Raw genomic sequence first — 21,916 nt, 5'->3', positions numbered from 1 at the left:
TAGGGACTCAGAGCCCTGAATCCCGAGACAGTGACCCCAACCTCCTCCTCCCCTTCTCCAGTCTTCCAAATGTGCCTTCCTCTGCCAGAGGCTGGTGTGTATGATATTTATGTGGGGAAGTGGCTGGATCGCTACAGAACAGCGTCTAGAGTTTCCGACCGCCCTAGGATGATGAAAAGCACATAAGAACTGAAAACACATTTTGAAAAGTGTAACATCCCTGTGCCTTCCTGCCAAGCGAGGGGGCTGGATGGCCTCCCTGCTGCAGCCTCCGAGCCAGATTTCTGGGTTGGAATTCTGCTTCTACTGCTTACCAGCTGAGTAACCATGGGCAAGAATACTTCCATGCCTCAGTTTCCTTTGCTGTAAAATGGGGGCAGAGTCCTGACTACACACGCCTGCTATGAGGCTTAACAGAGTCAACACATATGAAGTCCTTAAAAGACTGCTCACTTCATAAAAGGCATTTTCTAAATGCTGTCTCTGGTTATTCTTTGACTGATAGGGCCCAACCTACACATCCTGGCAGCTAGAGGTGGGGGACAGACAAGCCCAGTGTGTGAGCCAGGGGACCCGCCTCTGCCCGCTACAGGGCCTCACTCTGCGCAGACAGCCACCTCCAGCCATGGGCTGGAGTCACTGGTGACGAGGCACTAGGGAGGGCGGGACAGTCCCAGAAAGGGACCCGGGCTCCGTGGCTCAGACGCCACGTCCTGACTCTAGCTGGGGAGTGAGTCAGGGCTGGGGCGGGAGGGCCCTCAGCCACTCGGGCCACGGATGTCTCTAATTATGGCCTTTGAAGTCACGAATGACTTTTCTCAAGAAAAATGTTAGAGGAGGCTCCGGGCAGAAGCAAGGGGGCATGGGTGAAGAAGGGACCCTCTGTTAGGGGGCTGGCTATTCACCCCAACGTAAGGACGCCGATCGTAGGAACAGTTAATGTCTATATAGTTAGCAGTGCTCTAAGCATTAAATGTGACTCAGTCCTCAAAACCACTTTACAGTATGGAGAGGAGGTTAAACTCAACCCCAAGGTCATACAGCGAGTGGGTGAACTCAGAACCCACGCAGTCTGGTTTGAGTCTGCACACTTACCCACTGTGTTCACATGACCCCTTAATCACACACACGGGTTTGGGTCATGTAGTGGTAACTCTCCTCTGTAAAGCCTGCTGCATACAGGTGCCGTGTTAAGTGTTTAAACTACATGGCCTGTAACCCAACTACCATCGCGGGGAGCCAGGAGGGAGCCGTGCCTTCCGTATGTGGGCTTGGGGCTTGGTGGAGTTGAGTCACTAGGCCAAAGCTACCCATGTAGGGAAGAGCAGGGCTCGGACTTGACCCCAAGCAGGTGTCTCAGCCACCCAGCTGTCCAGAGGAAAAAGCATGCCATTGACATGCCGAGGTAGAGCTGGGGTCCAGCGCCTGGGGGGCTTGGGGTTGTGCACGGTCATGAGATAAATAAGCCTGGGCTGTGTGTGGCCAGGTCTGGTCACGTAAGATGGCAAAGCCACCCGCTTCAGAGTGGGCTTGGCCCATGCTGGAGGAAGCAGCACTCTAAAGCCTGCCTGTGGTTAAATGTCCATGCCAGGAGCCTCAGCCCAGACTGACTGCTGGCAGTCTGCACGGGCCAGAGCAAAACAGCCTCCTGAAATACATATGCCCCTCGTGCCTCCAGGCCTTGTGGCCTCCCCAGTGCTCTGCTTTCAGGGTTTCTGATTTCCAGAAAGGGAGTCTAGGCCAGGGCAGGAACAACTAATTCCCAGCCCTCACACGTTTTGCCGTGGGGCTTCTACAGCTCTTTGCTGCCCAGGCCATATTAACTGAGGTTTATCACTCAGGAGGGGATGGTTTTGCTCTGCTCCAGGTCCTGGGGGAGGGATGCAGATTAACTAGGGCAGGACCCGGGGAGGTGAGGGTGGGAAGGAAAAGGTGGCCATGTCCTCTGAGAAAGAACGGGGAGGGCTCAGCTGCAGAAAGGCAGCCTTGGGACCATCTACAACTCCCAGGTCTCTGCAGGGCCATCCTGGGGCAATGGGAGCAGGCGGGTCAGTCGCACCACAAGTAGGGTGAAGGCAGTCTGGTAGCTCTGGGGATGTAGAGGTTTTTAGCAGCTCAGCTCTTGGGGAAGGGGCTGCCTCAGGAAACAGCGTCCACGTATTTAATCCCATCAAGGAGACTCAGAAAGGATTCATGGCTTGCCCGAGATTGCAGAGCTCAGGAGCAAAGCCTAGACTCAGCTGTGCGACATGCTCCCAGTCTTTCCCACTCGGTGAAAAGTCCCCGGGGCCAGGGAGGCAGTCCCCAAGGGCTGGCCTGGCTGCAAGGAACAGAGTACAAGGACACAGAGGGGTGGATTTCAAGGGAAGACTGAGAGCATACAGGAACGCACAGCTGGTGTGCCCAGCAAGAAAGGGACACAGAAGACCTCCCCAGGGAAACTGGGGAGGCCGTTCTTAAGCAGGCCATCCACGTCTTCCCTGGTCAGGGTGGGGAGAGGAGGTGGTGGAAAGGCAGCACCCCCACAGACGCCTAAACCCATGATAAGTGTTCTTGGGAAGACAGGTATCTGGCTGGCGACCAAAGTGACTTATGAACACCCAGCCAACGTCCCAAAGCTTTGTCCCTCCTGGGAGGAGGAGGAGCTGGGGACCACCTAAACCAAGGCCTGGCAATACTGGGTGTCTTCGCTGGGGGGCAGGGTCAGGATGAACAGGACCCAGAAAGAAAGAGCCTCAGGAGGAGTGGTGAGCAGGACGGGGTGTGCTTCTAGTGTGTACAGCCAGCGGCAATCTGAGGAGGGCCCAGGGGAGGCACTCGTGCAGGCACAGAAGTTGAGCCCTGCGCTCCCAGCCTCCAGGCACTGCCACAGCCTGGCATGGAGGGGCCTGGGGAGGCTGGCGCCCTTGCAGGAAGGTGTGAAAAGACTTAGGGTGTGAATCCACATGAGGCACACACGCTCAGCATGACTTCTGGCTGGTTAACCAAGAGCAAGGGAGGTGATGAGCTGTCTGGACAGTCCAGCAGAGACCCCAAAAGGGCTTGCTGGGGGTCAGGGGCAGTCAGGAGGGTTCCTGCTTTAACCAGTTCCCAAATCTGCTTTAGTGAGGATATACAGTAGTCACAACATCTAACTGCCCAGCACCACCCCCCTTCGATGACTGGCGGACCTCTCGAAGGCAGGCAGGCAGGCTCACCAGGAGCCCACGCACTCTCCCGGCCCCTCGGCGGAGAACGACTCCATCCTTTCAGCCACTCAGGCCCAAAATCAGAGCAACTCCTGGCAACTCTCTCTTCCCCACACCCTACTGCTCACCCGTCAGCAGATGTGGTTGCTCTACCTTCAAAACTGAGGCTGCACCCAACCAGTTGGTCTGCCCCCTGCCCCCAGCCCGGTGAGCTGCTGTCACCTGTTCCCTGCATTGCTGCCACAGCCTCTCTGATGGGCTCTCCTGGCCTCTTACTACACACCCTTCTACATACAGAAGCTGGGATCCTATTAAAACACAAGTCTGACCAGGTCCCTCCTCTGATCCCACCTCATTGGCTCACGGAGGCCAAGTCCTCAGAGGGACCCAGAAGACTGCAAGGCCCGAACATTCTTCCTGCTACCCCTCCTCCATGCCCCCTTGGCCACCCCGCCACAGCCCCCACTGTCCTCCTGTTACTCTACATTCCTGGCACACTCCTACCTCAGGACCTTTGTACATGCCGTTCCCTTTGCCTGGTGTCTCTTTTCTCAGATGTCTTCCTGGTTCACTCCCTCATCTCCTTCAGCTCACTCATTTAAAAACCATACCCTTCCCCCACCCCCCCCCACCCTCCCTTATTCTTCCCTGCTCCATTTCCTTCTATAGCACTGAAACAGCACCATCACACCACTATATGTGAGGATGTGACCCCGAGAGCTGGGGCTTCCCTGCTAGGATGGGGAACTGGACTCTGTTAAAACACAACTCGGTCACTCTGTCGCTTCATTCAGCGAACATGTCCTGAATGCCAGCTAGGTGACAGACCCCTGCCAGGCACTGTGAGCGTGGCCGTGAACAGACAGACACAGCCCTGTCCTCGTGGGCACACTGGGGGATGCAATTAATTAATAATGACGGCTTGTGTTAGGAACAGTAATGGAGGAAGCGTCAGGCACTGTAGGATGGTGAGCAGAGCCCGTGCCCTGGTGCCAGAGGTGGAAAATATTCCTAGGAGGCATGTGGCATCAGCCAGGACCCGCGGAGGAACGCCACGTGGCAGTGAGGGGTGAAGGCTGAGCGGACAGAGGTGGGTATTCACAGCACACATGAGGGATGGGACGGAGAAGTTCAGTCTGGCATATACAGAGGGGCGGGCGGGACCAGACCTTGCAGGGCCTTGTGAGGCTTCTTAAGGAGTCCGGACTTGACCCCGGGACCAGGGCAAGGCTGAGTGAGCAGGGGAAAGATGGAGAGGGGAGGTGGCAGTGCCTGGGGGACAGCACTGTCTACACCAGGTGGTGAGGAGCTACGTGGGGGGTGGTGAGAAGCTGGGAGACACCTGTGGGAGGAGTGGGAGGAAGGACAGGAGTCCTCAGGGTCCTGAATCCAAGTTGGCGGGGCCAGAGTCACCAAAAGTTGAGGCAGCAGAGAGCAGGGACACGGCAACATGAGGGTGGCACAGGGCGGGGATCGGAAGTCAGGCTGTGGCGGGGTAAAGGGAGGAGCTGGTGCAGAAGCTTTTGAGGATGGTGGCTGAGGAGACAGTGGAGATGGGGTGGCAGCTGAAGGGGGCTGGGGGCTGCAAGGAAGACTGGTCGTAAAGCTGGGACAGACCTGGGCCCAGGAGGAGAGGGGGGCCCTGGGAAGGCCCAGGAGGAAAGGGCACTGGGCATGGGCTGGGGCCCTGAGATTTGAGCTGGCAGGGGGGGATGCAGCCAGGTAGGGCCCTTCCTCTGGGGGTCTCCCTGCTCCCTGAGGGCCAGGGAGGGGGGTCAGAGGGCTGCTGAGGGGGTCTGACCCCTCCCACCAGCAGGCTGGGGCTAAGGCAGGGCCAACTTCAGGTCTCAACCAAGAGACCTTGGCCCGAGGTCTCAACCAAGAGAAAATGGGGGGTTCACTCCAAGCCTGTGCCCCATTGCAGGAAGTGGGCCCACAGACCTCTCAGGTGGACCCTGAGCCCACAACAGCTGCTTCTAGAGCAACCCTACATGGGTGCCCAGCTGCCTCTCTGCTGACTGCCCCCTTATCTCAGGGAAGAGAGCCACAACCAAGCCCCGGCCTGCTGACTCCCTACCCTGAGGCCTGCCCTGCCGAGGCTGAGACAAGGTCTGGCCCAGATGTACCTCCCAGGCTATAGCATTATCTCTAATTACCCGGCACCGAGACCTCCAGGAGTAACTTTCTGTATACATATAAAAATATACAGCTCTGAACAATAAGCTTCTCAAAGCCGAGGCTATTTTTAGAGATATGCTTACTGAACCAGCATCCAGCATTTCCCTGCTTGTCAGCAGCTCCCGGCGGGATGGGCAGGCGCCACAGGGATATGTAGGCAGCGCTTAGGAATGGTGGGGTCTTCTCAGACCTCTCGAGCACAGCAGGAAAGGGGCCGTTTGGCAGGACGCCCAAGCTGGCGGGGGCATGGCGGTGGCAGCCAGCTCTTGCTCCTTGCCCTCTGGTCCTGAGCACCCTGCACAGCTCTGCAAGGTCTGCCTCCATCCTAATGCAGTGACAACATGAGTGACAGGGAGAATCTCCAACCCCAGCTTCCCTGAGCCTCGATTTCCCACTTGCCTGGGGTGGGGGGAAGGCCACCACTTCGAGGCGATGTGATGGAGTCAGGTGAATGGCGCCCTGGCAAGGAGCCCTGCAGACAGCCAATACCCTGCCTAATTAGAGGGAATTATCCAGGAGGGGCCTCGGCAGCGCCCTTCCTCAGTTGGGGCTTGTTCTCGTCAGTGCACAGCCAGAGGGAAGAAAAAAGTCTGCTGTCCTGTGAAGCCAGCGCATGCAGCCAGGCCCTCACCCTGTCCTGTCAACATGTTTTCCAAGGTCATCTTTCTGGCCCTGGGGAAGTGGTGGCTCCAGTCTCCCCAGCCCAGGCCTCACTCCTAAACATAAAGAACATCTGTCTCCAGCCTGCTGGAGATGGGCTGGACTGTCCCAGTCCTCTGCTTGTGAGTCAGTCCCATTAAAATAACCCGGAGGACCAGAACGGGCTTTGGAGATGGGCATTCAGGGTCCTGGAGACAGGGACGGGCAGGAGGGCAGCCCTCGGAACCTGCGATCAGATATCCCTTGAATGTTTATGATCCTGGGGGCTCCCATCGGGATGAGGGTCTTGGCTGTGCATAAACACTGAGCCCGATGCAAGGCCAGGGGAGGCCCCGCATGGTGCATGGGTGCCTGCCCAGGGGGTCCCATGGAGCTCAGAGCATGGCAAATGTGGGGGGGGGGGGAAGGGGTCACCCAGGCAGGAGGGAAGGAAAAGGGGTTCTAGATCTACAAGTGCCACCTCCACTGTCTCAGTCATGTCGAGCTCTTGGGTCTCTTCATAGCACACCTCACTATCTTTTTTCCATTCATTTGTTCTGTAAGTCTGTCTCTTGCTGTGAGAAAGCTGACTCCAGAAGGGTGTGGCTGCCTGTGCTGCTTCTGTTTCTGGATCAGGCATCCCCAGTGCCGTGAACAGGGCTTAGCACAAGCAGGTGTTCAGTTAGTATTTGTGGATGGATGGATGGATGAGTGATGGATGCTACTGGTGACTAAGGAGCCCACACAAACCTGGAAGGCAGCATCGCTCATCTGTCCATTCAACAAACACAGAGAGCTCTATGCCAGGTGCACCCTCCCACAACCGCACCTCGTCTGACCTTCTCCCCTAGACCAAGAGCCGCGGGACCAAACCCCTCTCATTTCCTTCTAAGACCCTTGGGCGGCATCCCCTTATCACACTGTCCCCTGGCATTTCAGCTGGGCCCCCTTGTTCACTCCCTGTGAACCCGGGACAGGGCTCACTCCTCTCTGGTTTGCAAGCAGGGGCACCGAGGCCTGGAGGGGAGTGAGGCTTAGCTGGGTCACTGACACACTGCACAGCTGAGACAGGGCTCACTCCCTCACCCTGCAGCTGGGCCTCAGAAATATTAAACGGCTGCAGAATGTTTCTCCGAGATACAGATATGTGATCTGCACCCAGAACACTGCTCTCCACGCCCTGAGTCACAGGGGGACAGGGGCCTCATGCGGTCCCACCCCTTGGGGACCCCTGGCTCAGTTCCCCTGGGCCTACCTCTGCCCTGTGCCCATCTCCCACAATCCTGGGAAGGCTGTGAGGCCAGGCCGGCTCTGGCGGGGCCTCAGACAGGAAGCAGAAACAGAGTCTCACTCCACAAGTTGGTGAACGTGCGCTTTTACTTAGGCTGAAAGCCAGCTGGCAGAGGGCAGCCATGAAACTCTGCATGAGGGCAGGCGCCCGGGGCCGACGCAAACACCCTGCCGTCAAGTCCAGCCAGGGCCTCTGCTCGGTGAGGGGCCAGTCCTAGTGGCATCGCCATTAGTCCCAGAGCAGTTGGTTTTCAACCTGCCTGGGATCTCACCCTACATCCTGGAGTCCGGAGCATTAAGCTGGGGATAGGCCTAAACCAGGAGGATAATCAGGCTTCAACACCAGTCCTGCAGTCAAGCCCAGGATGGGCAGCCTTTCCACAGAGAGGCTGTGAAAAAGCCCTTTATTCTCCCCAGTGCTATCTGGGCCAGGCCAAGGCAGGGTGAGGCCCATCCGGGACCCTGAGCCTTGCCCCCGGGGTAAAGCTGGGTGGGAGGCCTGGTGCCCCCCCTCCCCCATACAGACACTGTAGACCTCACAGAGCTCCCTGAAAGCCAGAGGGTCTCTCTGCTCATGGCTCACGGGGTCTCAACACAGAGCTCCAGGTCAGCAGCCCTGGGCCTAAAGAGTATTTAAAAAAGAAACAAACAAAAAACCCTCCAAAGCTATAATAAATCACCACACTTGACATCTAGAAGGTATTTTTTCTCCTTTAAATGCAAATCCAGGCTTCTGACTTTTCTTGGGGAGAGAAACGGTTGAGGATCTGGCCATACTGGGCCCCCGGTCCTGCCTGATGACAGACAGAGCAGGGGTAGCCACACCCAGATGGGGCATGCTCTTCCTCTGCCCTAGTCCTCACCGCTCCCTATTGCTTGCCATACTCGGCCTGCTCCTCCCCCATTGGTCACCTTCTTGCCTGCTGCCATGCTCACAGAGGACCCATCTCAAAGAGCAGCAGTCTGATCTGCGGACCCGGGCTCAGCCATTCCCAGGGAACCTGATTTAGAACACCAAGTCCCGAGGGGCAGGATCCAAGACTTCCCACAGCTCTGCACGGCTAGTGGGAACGTCAGGACCTTCCGCTCTGCTGCATTCTGTATTTAACTTTTACAAGACCTTACCAATGTAATGCCACCACACTGGTTCTGATCCAAAACCACGTGGCCATCATAGCCACCAAGCCTCAATTTCCCAGATGCCCTCATTTCTCAGTTCCATATGGTCAAGATATCATTTGAAAAGCCCTCTGATGGGGCACCTGGGTGGCTCAGTTGGTTAAGCGTCCGACTTCAGCTCAGGTCATGATCCCACGGTCTGTGGATTCGAGCCCCGTGTCTGGCTCTGTGCTGACAGCTCGGAGCCTGGAGCCTGCTTCGGATTCTGTGTCTCGCTCTCTCTCTCTGTCCCTCCCCCGTTCATGCTCTGTCTCTCACTGTCTCAAAAATAAATAAACATTAAAAAGAAAAGAAAAGAAAAGAAAAGAAAAGAAAAGAAAAGAAAAGAAAAGAAAAGAAAAGCCCTGTGATAACCTGGTGTCTATTCTCAAACTGGACTCTCAGGTGGTCTCCTGGGGTTGGAAGCTCAGCTCTGCCCACCCTCGGCCACCTCCTCTGCCTGTCTCTGTATTTGGAGCAATGCCCTCATGGCTCCAGAAGCACCCACAGAGAGTATGGGGAAGATCGGTGAGATCAGACCATGTTGAGACGAGGTTCCCACTTCCGGGCTGAGTGACCTGGGGCAAGTTACCTCACCTCTCTGGGCTTCTGGTTGTCTCATCTTTGCAGTGGGGATCATTCCTGCCCTTCTTGCCCAACAGAAATGTGGGAATCAAGCAGGGACACACTTTGCCAGCTACAAACCCCTGTGTAGGCATGTGGGGCTGTCTCTGCTGCGCTCCCACTGCTGATCAGAGAAGAAGGGCTCAGTAGAGAGTCTTTTGCTGGGATTGTCAAGGCCAAAAAGAGGGATTCAGGATAAGTGTCCTCCAGCCAAGCACCAAACTAAGCACTTCCTGCTTGGGAAACCAGAAATGTCTCTTGTGGATCTGTATAGAGCTTTATACTTTCAGAAGCCCCTTTCCCTGCATCTTACCTGGTCTCAAGCAATAAAGTTTACAAAACAGCTTCCCTGACTATGATCTCATCTGTGTATGGCATTGCCCTCTTCCTTTTCTATATATATATAGCTATTTTCTATATACTCTGCCAGACCCTCACCCCCAGCTAAGCCAGGGTAGTCCTTGTTGGTTTTGACTTTTTACTGCATAAAGACGACCAGAGCTTCCAACCCCTGGGGCTCACTCGGAAAGATTTTTCAGAATACACACACACACACACACACACACACACACACACACACACACAGAGCCAAAAATCTTCCTGGCTGAGCCAAATTAAATACAGAGGCCTCTAGTTATTTCCATACGTGCAAAATGGACTCAAATAAAGCAGTTCTCTGTGGCAGGCTCCAGCAGACAGGGCTGGGCCAGGCCCCAGGGACGCCCCGGGAGTGCCGGGCGGGAGGCACAGGCTGGGGAGGCTGGCGCTGGGACAGAGTGTGGGCAGAGAGGAGGAAGATGCCCACTGTGCAGGCCTCGCTGCCTCCGGCCCACCCTGCTGGCCAGGGCCAGGCATGCGGCCGTCTGGGAGCCTGGGACAGCCTCGGCCCCGGCTCTCCAGTCCCACCCAGACTGGCACCCATACGAAGCTTGCCTACCCTCAACAGCCAGAAAGCACTTTCTAAAATGCAAATCGCTCAAGTCTTTTCGGGCATAAAATCTTTGTCATGGTCCAGGCGTCTCAATGGGGTACTTCCTCTGCCCTCCCACAGGCTCCCAACCCACCTCCCAGCCTGCTGCCCCTCCCGCTGACCCCACCTCACTCCCAGGCTGCAGCTCTGCGGTGCTGTGACTCCCGGCCTGGCCCTGGATGTGCCACCACGGAGGGAGCAGAGCCCACGAGAGCCCACGGGACTGCTCTGCCCAGCTGTGAGCTGACCCCAGGAGGCGGCGCATTTCATGTGTCTGGGTCCGCGGTGATGAAAACCCACGTATAAAATGCGCAAATGAGTAAATAAATGAACGGACGACGGCGCGAAAAATACTACACTGACAACAACAGATGCTCGCACAGAAATAACTCATAGCGTCCTGTCACAATGTTTTAAAACAGATTTTCATTTTTTAAAGCAGTTTTAGGTTCCCAGAAACACTGAGCAGAAAGTAGAGATATCCCATATTCTCCGTCACCCCCCGCCCCACGCATAACCTCCCCTGCTCTCACCTCCCCAGCCCTCTCTGTGCTGCATTTGCTAATCCATGGACCTACACTGACATGAGGTTTTCACCCCAAGTCCACAGTTTACAGGAGGCTTCATTCTTGGTGGTGCGGACAACCACTACTGGAGACGGATGCAGCGTCATCTCCCCATTTCATGGATGGAGAAACTGATGTGCAGTGGGGCGATGTGACTTAGCACAGCCCACACAACCCCCATGCAGGTGACTGAGGCACCGGGCCAAGCACTTCACGCCCCCCACCTTCCGCATGGTCTTCCCTCTCCTGGGAAAGCCTTCCCCTCACCCGCCGCCCCCCATCTGCCCACATCTGGGGGAAGATGGAGGCTCAGGGTAGGGAGCACCAACCCCTCAACCTCCTGCATCTGCAGCTTTGGCACATGGCCCTTCCCTGTAGACTGCCTGTCTGGCACCTGGCAGAAAGGGGCTGTGTGGCCTAGGGTAAGTGACTTGGCTTCTCTGTGCCTCCATCTGTCGGCCATAAAATGTGGGTACTGTCTATCTCACAGGCAAATGATAATGCAGACACAAATCCTCAGCCTGGGGCATGTCACCCAGAGTGCTCAGGGTAGCTGCTATTATTATCACGATACAGGATTATTACTCCCCACGGTGCACGGGGGCCATGGGGACTAAGGGAGGGACTCTAAGGCTGTGAGTGTGCAACAACGGGAAGAAGCCTTAAGCACACCCTTTGTTCATAAGTAGGCGCTGGACCGTGTGACCCACCCCCAGCACATGCACCTGAGGAGAGCGAGGGGTGAGCTGACAGGGCATGGCCACTGCTCAGAGCAGAACGGGGGTGGGACTCAGGCCCACTGTTTGTTTTTTTAAATAAACTGGGTTGAGGGCCCACTGGGTGCCAAGCACTGTAAGGTGAAAGGGGTAGTATATGTTCCTAAAAATATATCAGAATATTATTGAAACTAATACAGGAATTGCAACTAAAATTTGCCAAGCACCTGTTATGTGCCAGGCTCCAAAAGCAGCACCATTAGAAGTAGCAGGGTGGAAGAGACCACGTGGTGAGAGAAGGGAAGGGGACCTGGCAGAGGCCTAGGGAAGCCCGGGACTGACACAGTGTGGTGGGAGGAAGCCGGGAAAGCCTGGTCGCTTAGGCCAGGGAAGAGCGCTCAGAGTGTCCAGAGGCCAAGCAAGGTGAGGGGCCAACCTGTCTCGGGGCAAAGGTAGGTGCCACTGCCCAACTCTGCCAGCAGGCAAGGGGCAAGGAGGGCAGCAGGCAGGGCCTGTGGAGCCACTCAGCAGAGTCCCACTCCTGCCTGGGGAGCCGAGGCATGACAGCAAGAGCCTCGGGCACTCCTGACCTGATGCGAGCCTAGGAAAGTCCTCGCCTGATGGGGACGCAGGAGCCTGGCCTCCCCTAGCCACCTGTAGACACAGCGCCTTTGACACAGACTTCTCTGAATGGGGCAGGCATCGCTTGGTCTTCAAGGCTGGGAAACTGGCCCGGCCTCCAGCTTCCCCAGTTGGGTCAACGCGGCCAAGGGCCGTTTAGGGAACTCTACGCTTTGTCCTGGGAACCCATCCCAACAAACTGGACATCTCCGCCTCCACACGACAGGTCCTTGACTAAAGCCATCAAAATGTCTGGGATGTGCTTTGAAATAATCTGGGGGCAATGAAATACAATTGTCCGTAGGGGTCATCGTACCATTCTCTCTAGTTCTGTTTATGTTTAAAATATTCCATAAGGAAAAGTTCAAAATAGTGCTAAGAATCTGCTATCCACATCAAGGCCTTCCCCGGGCCATTTTGCCAATTTTTACTAAGTAGGAAAACAAAAACAAAATCCCAGTTCCTGCCCATTTAAGTTATGGCTCTTAGAAAAGTCAGTGGCCCCAAAGAAACAGACAGGAGTTTGCATGGCTGCACCTCCCCCGCTCCTTCCTCCTCTGGTAACAGCAGAGGAAAGAGCTGCTTCCCCAAACACTTCCTTTCCAACCTCCCCCCCTACCCCCGCACGGGACTAATTGCACTTCGGGGTCCAGTCCAGGGCCTGTACGGGGAAATCACGGCAGGAATAACAACTGTGGTCGATACCAATTAATAAGAACCGTAGGAACGACTGGCATTTAGTGAACACCTACTACAAGTCTGGCACCGTTCTAGCCCCCCCTTTCTTGTCATCTCCGTGGAGAGTCATCCCAGGGAATGTGGAAGATAGTTCTTACACCCAGATGACCTCCTGGGGCCGGCAAACACTGCTGCTGGGGTTCAAGGCCACTTGCCAGGGCTTCCAAGGGTCCTCTGTCAACTCTGCAAAATGATAGTGCACCTCTGTGCCCATCTGAGTGCCAGGGCCCAGTGGGGTCCTGCTGGTGCCCTCCCTCTCCTCTGCCCACCATCCTAAGGCCCAGACTCCCCCCACCTAGTGATGTCAGGGAGCAGGAAAGATACATTAACCAGAATACCAAATGACCTTCTGCAAAGCTTGGGCATTATTTTCATTTTTGTCTTGGTTTGCTTATCCGTAAAGTGGGAATGCCACCAGCTACATCCTAAGGGTCCGGGGAGGTTCAAATAAGGTAAGTGTGTAAAATTCAAAGGCCACCCAAATGTCAGATACTGTCATTTTTATTCTGTGGCCTGTTCGGGCTCCGGTCTCAAACCTCTGCCAACTCCAGACCCACCAAAAACAGTTGTGGCTTTGCTCAAAGCCAGCTGAACCCTTTCCCTTTCATACCAGCAGGTTCTAGGCACTGTTGTATATGCCACCCACAACCACCTCGCACGATCCCCACTCACAGAGGTGGCCACCTTGCCCTGGCCATTCATTCACAGAGGAGCAGAATTGGGACTCATGTCAACTTTCTCCAGCCCAAATGTCACCTTCTTCCTGCTGCGGCCAGCTGCCTCACTGCCTGGCGGCTGGACTAGGCTGGGGAGGGCAGGACAGCACAGTGAAGGACCCAAGGCCAGGCTCTGGAGCTCTTAGCCGCACTCGGCACCAGGAGCAACCCCAGGTAGACCAGATGCCACACTTGCCTAAGTACCAGATCTCACCACAGGCATCCGGCCGAGAACTCCGGAGGCCACCATGCCCCACCTCAGGGGCACGGGGCTGAGGCATCAGCCTCAATGTCCCCACTCCTGAAGTGTCCCCAGGGGGCCTCTCCATCACCCATGGTGCAGACCATTTCCCTGTCCTGTCTAAGAAACCTTCACTCTAGCTGAGAGCCAAGCCACCTTATTTTGCAATTTTTCCAACCCATAGGCAAAGCAATTCCCAAAATGCTTTGGACCGTCCTCTCTTAGCAGGCTACAAGCACATGCACAAGCTTATGGGCTTTTGTCGCCTGTCACCAAGGCTGCGACTGTCTCGCTTGTGAGCAGCACCACAACCCTCGCGTGGCTCCCCTCAACTCGCACCCCTCTTCTTCCTTCTCACTCTTACCCCTGGCTTTGTCTGTGGCCAAAAGGAGAGAAGATGCATTCCTGTCTAACAACACGTCTCCCTTGAACGAGTACCACGGTCCAATTTCAGCACAGTTGGACCTGGAAGCCCTGATGTCACAGCTAAAAGCTAGCACCTCTCGGGTGTTAACTGTGTGGCATTTAAGCACTTCGCGTGGATTAATTTGTTTAATCCTCACAGAAACTCCCTTGGTTCCTACTGTCACCTATGTTTTACAAATGGGGAAACCAAGGCACAGGAAGCCTGAGGACCACACCTGAGATCACAGAGAGTGTGCGGAGCAGAGCTGGGGTTAGGGCTATGGGCGGGCTGGCCACAGAATCTGCTCCCCTAACACTGGGTCAAACGTCCTTCTTCAGCGAATGACCACAAGAGTCACTAAGCCCACCCCTCTTCACAGAGGGGAAACCAAGGCCCAGAAAGGGGATGGGAAGAGGTGACGGGTGCCGGAGCTTCTAGGGAGGCTGAATGCCAACAGCCAGTTAGAGCCAGCTCTGCCCAGGCCTCTGGAGGGAGAGAACCTTCCAAGCTTAGCAAGAATCAGGATGGATAGTAACAACCACAATGATTATAATTAACATTTATTGAGCACTTAATGTATATAATACGATAAGGCACGGTTTTAAGTGTTTCACGTGTACTGACTCATTTAATTCTCGTGCCACCTAGCCTCCCTGCCAGAAAAAGGAAAAGCAAACACCAGTTGCTTCCATCTTTTAAAACAGCCACCGGAGACAAAGTATTCATGGTGGTGGACAGACCTGGACTGGGCTTGGGCAACAGGTGATTTTGGGGAACCTGAATGAGGAGGCTGTCTCCTAGCTGGGGATTCTTCCAAACTTTCCAGTTTATTAACAGTCCTTCTCCTCTCTCGTGGGAGCGAGTTCAGCAGCCCACATGCATGTGTGTCTCCTAATGACGTCAAAGGCCCTGGCCTTGGGTTTCCTCACCATGCAGAAGCTGGTTGTGTTTGCTCTGGTCCTGCAGAGAGTCAGGGGACAGCTGGCTTTTGTCTCCAAGAGCCCGGTCTGTGCTGAGGCTGGCCTGGGGCAAGTGTGCTCCCTTCAGACTGCACAAGTGCTCGGGACCAAAGGGCTCGGTCTCAGATTCCGGTTGGAGCATCTGGGGGAGCAGCTCTTGGGGTCTGAGGGGTCTGGCGAGACACCAGGGAGGCCCAGAGGGTTGTCATCAAACCAGCCTGAGGCTGGGATATTTGGGAACATTTTGGAAATGATGACACCAGGGGATACCAGACACACCTGTTCCATGGCTTGGGAAAGATGCAAAAGACTCCATTGTGACGGTGACATATTTTGTTAAAGGTTCTTTAATCCCAGAGGAGGCACGGGCTGGCTAATGAAGAACACAGACCCCAAAGCCAGGCGGACTGAGTGCAAATCCCAGCTCTAAGACCTGCCGGCCAGTGACCCTGGGCAAGTCACATAACCTTTCCCCAACTGTTCCCCAAATGGGGACGGAATGCTATTATTATTATTACTACACTGACCTTTGAGCAAAGAGGAAAAAACAAATGTGGTCATAGTTTCCCCATCCAGACAAACAAGGAGGGACTCTTGCTATGCTTCTGCATCTGGGCCTTCAGTTCAGATTAGACTGTCACCATGTTAGGAAAGCGGCAAACCAAGGAAAGAAAACGGAAAGAATGACCCTCTCCATCAAGAAGCAGGGAAGCCATGGCTACGTTCAAATAAAGCATAAAAGGACATTAAAGTCAGAGCAGCTAGGACCATGCCTTACCCTCAAGGACGGGGGTTGCACAAAAAGCCATGCAGTTCCAGAAGCCACCGAAAAAGAAAACCACGAGGAGCCACTTTAACTCAGTAGCTCTCCAAAGAGAAGCGGCAGTGATGATGCTGATGTTGACAGCTGTCACTTGTTGGGGCATCTAATAGGTATAAGTCACCTGGCCAAGCTTCATATCCCCTCCGGGGAGCCCTATTTCATGGATGGGAAAATCAAGGCTCAGACAGGGGAGGCAACATCACTGAAGCCACACAGCTGGGAAGAGGCAGAGTTGGTTTTGTGCCACCCCGAGGCCTGTGTTCTGTGACACATGGTTTCAAATCATTAATCCTGGTTCCTTTACATCTAGCCCAGGGCCTGGCACAAAGCAGGGGCTCAGTAGCTGGTGAGTGAATAAAGGAACACAGGAAAGTGCAACAGTGGGTCTTAATCACCTCCTGAGAACAAAGCACCCCCCAGCGCAGGAGAGCATGCAGGTGCATTCGCTCACAGACACCCGGCTGTGCCTACCACTTGGCCACAGGCATCAGGACGCACAGGCCCAGGGCTTAAAGGGGCACTTGCCCGTCTAGGGGTACAGCCACAGCAGCCAGAGGAGTGGCAGGTCCAGGTGGCACTGCGCCATGTTTTCCACCATAATCACCATCCATTGCCTCTCAGCAGCAGCTCAGGCAGGGTGAACGGCCAGATTCTCCAAGGCTGCACCAATTAATTCTTCAAGAGCCTTAATGGCCTTTAAACTCATTATGCTTCGATTCTGAGGACGAATGATAAATCACATTCAACGGCCTTTGAGCATCCTCCCCCACCACACAAACACACACACGTTTCTGGGCCTGGGAGGCCCAGGCCACCTCTGCGGAGCTCTCCCCTGGGGCCCCTGGCCTGGTGCAAGCCCACTGGGTGGATATTCCACACGTCATCACAATTCAGAGGAAATTTACAAAAGGGGAAGGAAGAGAATCCCACAGGTCACTGGCGGTGGGAAGAGCAGAGTGCTGACTTGGACAATCACAGTTGGAGCTGGAGACGTGGGGCCGACTAGCACTGCCAGGGCTGTCGGACGCATCCTCAAGCATCTCTGTGAAGCGGGGTATCATCCCCTTCCACGGAGGGGGCCACTGAGGCTCAGAGGGATGTGGCAACTTGCGTAGCGTCACAAAGCTGAGCTGGGATTTCAAACAAAGTCCATCTGCCTCCCCGAGCCCTCCTCTGCTGATGCCCTGAGCTGCTCTGGACTCACAGATTCTCCTGGCAAACCAAGATACCTCGTTCCACAGAATCTGGTCAGATAGCACCCGCACACACGCACACACACACACATATACATCCTGAGCTCCTGGAGCCCGGGGAGCCCTGTTCAGTCCCTTCCAGAAACACCTATTTGCCCAGTCATCACACTGTCTGACCGTGCAGCTGCCAGTCCTGTCCATGTTTTTGAACTGAAGCTGTGTAAATATTAGCACAGCTAGTTCATAGTCCGGCTTCCTTGAGCAAAAGCCTGAAAATCCTGGCAGGGGCTGGCAGGGGCCCTCCAGAGGCCCTCCATCAGAACATCTGGGTTCGACTCCAGGATACCCTTGTCATATTCTGGTCAAGTCGCTGGATTCCCTATCCTAACAGCCCATTTAGAAGGGGAGGGTAAGAAAGGGAGGGTAACAGCCCATTTAGAAAGGGCAGCCTGGGCTGCTGCAAGTCTCAAACAGCAAACCATCATGGTGCTGCCATGTGAGGTGCCATGGGCTGTTAGGGTGGCATGGCTGTGCTTAGAAGGGCTGTCTTGGAGCTGTTACAGACTGGGGGTCTCCTGAGGTCTCTGGAGCATGCTGGCTCCTTTCTGGGTTTAGAGAGGGTTTATCTGGAATGGCCAGCTGGAGGGACTCTGGGTGGGGGGACAAGCCGGCCAGCCCAAGCAGCGACTGGCTAAGCCTCCACAGGCCAGGAGCTGGCCTGATTTGTTTCTCCCACCCCACCCACTTCCTTCAGAACCACATACCAGGCACTCCACAGCAGTGATCCACCTGCTCTGAGGCCGAAGGGTGAACTTCGGGCTGTGTTGGAGCAGGGTTTCTCAATCTCCAGGACACCTGGTCCGTGTTCTGAGACTGGAGGAGCAGGGGTTCATCACCACCCCTGACGACAAAAGGACCAAAGCAGGCTTCCCTGCAGCTAGAAGATTTAGATTGGATACAAAGAAGGACTTCCAATAAGAAGGGATGCAGGACTGAGAAATGTACACGAGTGGTGGCCACGGGCATCCCAACTGGAAAGGTGACACTGGAGAGGTCCTAATGGAGGGGCACCAGGGAAACCCTCTCTCAGCTGGGAGTGGAGGAAGAGGTGTAGCCTGCAGAGCATGCCGACTGTGTCCCTGCCAGTCTACTGGTGCCAGGAGGACAAACACTGAGTTTTGCTCCCTGCTGTGTCTCTGGTGCCTAGACAGGGAATGCTCACGGAAGGTACTCAATAAACCGCAGAGCCGGGGGTGCTGATGAGAACGAACACACTCAACCTCAGTTTGCTCTCCGGCGATGTGGGGGGTGCCGGAGCCACAAGGACAAGAATGCAAATGCAATACCGGGTGGGACAGCTGCGTAAGGCAGCGGCACGTGTGGGATATGAATATCGTGACCCCCATTCTCGGACTGATGCCACCAATTCTAGACAGCTGGCCCTGCAGCTGCAGCTTGCCCAGCCCCCACCCCAGACACAAGAAGCAACGGGTTCTTGGGAACCGCACCCCCACAACCACCCATGGAGCCTTCAGGGCCCAGCGTCCCAGGCTCCTGAGGTGAGGAGGGGGCAGAGGGGAACACACGCATGTTCTCAGTGCAACTGCCAGACACACACTGCAGAATTTTTGAACTCAGAGATCAAACGGCTGCAGGTGGGCTTGCCCCCGCAGCCCCCAGGGGGCCCGACGCAAGCCCAGTCGGCTTGTCAACAAATCCTCTCCGCCCCACCGCTTGGCTCCTCCGAGGGGCCTGCAGACAGCTCGGGGGCAGCTGTGCTGGCGAGCGGAGCAAGGAAATCGATATTCTCAGCACATACACACTCTCTCTCTCTCCCTCTCTCCATAAATGCGGGCCTTGGACACTCAGGCAGCCACCCACAGCCCCAAAGCAGAAAAGGGTTGCTCTCTGGGATACACGTTTATTCCCCCGACCCCACAAAGACTCCATCCCTGAGCACACCAGGCGCACATAAACACGCACACGCCATCCCACCGGCAGACCCCTCACTGCCGCACTCAACACAACGGCGGCAGCCACACAGATCTCAGGTTCCCCGACGCACTCCTGGGTGGCCCGGCCGGGAGCACACCTGGAGCACCTGCGCACAGCCTCACACGCGCTTGCCCAGGGTCTCCCTGACGGCGCACGCGTGACCCTGGACACAGGCCCAGGGTCTCGCGGAACTAGGCCCACGGGGAGACTCCCTGGCAGCCTCCGCCCGCCCGCAACGATGCCCGCGGGCCACACTCCGACTCACAAACTCCAGTCCGCTGGCTCTCAGCTGGCACCGATACCCACTCCCATCAGTTTCTCCCACGGAAGCTCACCCCCACACAAGCTCCCATCCCAACAGTCACTCGCCAGGGAGTGCACCCCCCCCTCCAACTCCCCCGTCCTGACACCATCTCTTCTTCTCACACGCACAAACTCAGGTCCCAGGTCCGGGTGCGCCCACACCACTCAGCCTCCCTCCACCCGGTCAGCCCTCCTCCTTCTCTCACACACAGGCACTCCCCACACACATCCTGACGGTCTCACGCACGCCGGCACACCCATCCCCGCAGCCTCTCCGGCACACGCTCGCACTTACAGTCCCGACAGACTCTACCAAACCAACGCAGGCAACAGTGCACCCGGCTCTCTCACGAACCCACAACATACCGCACGCCAACTGTGCGATGGCTGGGTGCCGCTGGCATCCCCACCCCGCCCCGCCGGCCTAGGTCCGCGCAGCTCCTCCCCAAAGCCCTCTCGCCCAAGGCCCGGGCGCTCACCACCACCCCCCCCCCCCCGCCCCGACCCGACCCCCGGCCTCGGCCCCGCCCGGGGCCCTTACCCGCTGTCAAGCTCCAGCTCCAGCAGGGACTGGGTCCGCTCCGAGTTGCAGTGCAGGCACCACATGGCGGCCGCGGCGGGAGCTGACGGGGCCGGGCGCCCGGGACCCAGGCCCCGCCGAGCACTGCCGACTCCCGCCGGGGCGGCCGGATCCCGGGGCGGACACCCGACCACCCGGAGACTTGACCACCCGCCACGCGACCACGTCGGGTCACCCGGTCCAGTGCCCGCCGGTTCCCGCTACTCCCGGCCGCAAGTCTGAGCCCCCAGACCAGCCGAGCCCGCTCCTCCACCACCACACCACCACCGCCGCCACCCGCCCGCCTGGCGCAGAGCGAGGCCCGGCCGGAGGAATGTGGCCCGTGAGGGGGCGGGGCCAGGGGCGGGGCCGGAGGCCGGACTGCGCCGGGGGGGCGGGGCCGCGCGGAGCCTCGTGAGGTAGCGCGGGGGGCGGGGCTGCACGCAAGGGGCGGGGCAGGACGGGGCGGGGCTGCGCACGGGGGCGGAGCGAGCAGAGCCAAGTCCGGAGGAGAGCCGGGGCGAAGTTTTCTGGGGGGACAGCATCCCCTGTACCTTTTCCGGGAGGGCGGTGCGCTCCCTCCAAAACAGAGTCCCCACACATACATATCTTCCTCCCCAACGTGTAAGCACAGCAAATACAAAGCCCACACCAACCGGCTGTAGCCTACTCTGCTGACGGCGCCAATGTCTGCCAATCCCGGCTTTGGCCTCGGTTTATAAAATGAGGCCTTTGCTCCCCGGAAAGGTGTGGTTTGTGGGCTCTGATGCTCCTGCCCCAGAGAAAAAAGTGGGTTCCATCCTGAGGCTGGGGACACCCATTTGGGGACTTTTTGGTGAGAATCTGATGAAAGCAGCTTCTTTTTCCCTAAGCCTATCCAACCTCCTACTCTTCCCTCACCCAGAGACAACTTTCAACCCCCCCCCCCCATCCCGCCCTTGGCAGGCTTCACAGTCATCCTAATTCGCTATTAGAGCTCGTCACCTATATTTGGTTTTCAAGACACTGTGATAGAGGTAGAGCTATTAGTGGCCCCATTTTCCATTAAAGGAAACTGAGGCTTACCCTTAACTGGGTTAATTCTAAGAGGCTTTCCCTCACTTCCTCTTCCAGAGCTGCTCAGCTCTCCCTACCATAAGCAGTCATGGCTTGCTATGCTCAATTTGCATACTTACGTGTTTATTATCTGTCTTTGGGCTTCACGAAGGCAGGCATAGCACCCACTACCCACACTTGTGGAATGCCCAAATATGGTTGGGAGACAATCAAGCAGCCACAGATACAAACAAGACCCCACCTGCCCCACCTGCAAATCCACTTCCTGGAGGGCTAGGCAGCTGGCAGTTCTGCGGGAGTCAGGAAGCTATAGGAAGCCACGAATGCAGGGACATCATCCTGTGCCTTTTTGAAACTTTCATTTGGAGGGGGTTGTGCAAAAAGCCTAATGATGAGTGTTATTCCCATATGGGGAAAGTGGGGTGGGGTGGGGTGGGGGACAGTGAAGGAAGAGGGCTGGGCTGGCCCAGCTTGCAGCACAAGAAAAGGCCACCCCTAGATGCAGTTTAGTGTACCAGGGTTCCCAGGCAACAAGCTGAGTGGGAATCCAGTGCCCCTCACTGCCCATCTCCACATATCTTCTCTTCATTTCTGTTGTTGTCTCTGCCACACTGAAAATACATAAAGACTCAGAATGGGAGAAAATATTTGTGAATCACATATCTGGTAAGGGTATAGTATCCATGCCACATAAAGAACTCTTGCAACTCAACAATAAAAAGGTAAATAACCCAGTTAAAAAAATGGGCAAAGGATCTGAATAGGCATTTCTTCAGAGAAGATATATGAAGGGCCAAGACACATGAAAAGAGGTCGAACATCACCAATCATCAGGGAAATGCAAATCAAAACCACAATGAGCTATCACCTCCTACCCACCAAGATGGTCGGAATCAGGAAGATGGACCAAAGGACCTACACGCAAGGGTTCTGGAAGAAGACTGCTGAGACACGCTGCTCAGAAACTGCTACCACAT

At 56.0% G+C, this 21,916-nt stretch overlaps 1 protein-coding gene across 1 annotated transcript in view; it reads right to left on the bottom strand.

Annotated features, from left to right (window-relative positions):
• Window positions 1-20,004, bottom strand: part of IQSEC1 (IQ motif and Sec7 domain ArfGEF 1) — a 73,556-nt gene extending 53,552 nt beyond the window's left edge. The window contains 1 exon segment of the mRNA XM_047095318.1: window positions 19,866-20,004. Coding sequence (XP_046951274.1) covers window positions 19,866-19,930 — 65 coding nt within the window. The 5' untranslated portion in view covers window positions 19,931-20,004.
• Between the last annotated feature and the right edge of the window lie 1,912 nt (window positions 20,005-21,916).

Source organism: Lynx rufus, unplaced genomic scaffold, assembly GCF_022079265.1.
Source record: "Lynx rufus isolate CCGP_SWC_20201006 ecotype Redwood Valley unplaced genomic scaffold, mLynRuf1.p SCAF_4, whole genome shotgun sequence".
Lineage (NCBI taxonomy): Eukaryota > Metazoa > Chordata > Mammalia > Carnivora > Felidae > Lynx > Lynx rufus.
The sequence above is the reverse complement of the archived record's forward strand: the minus strand, read 5'-3'. Positions and strand labels throughout refer to the sequence as shown.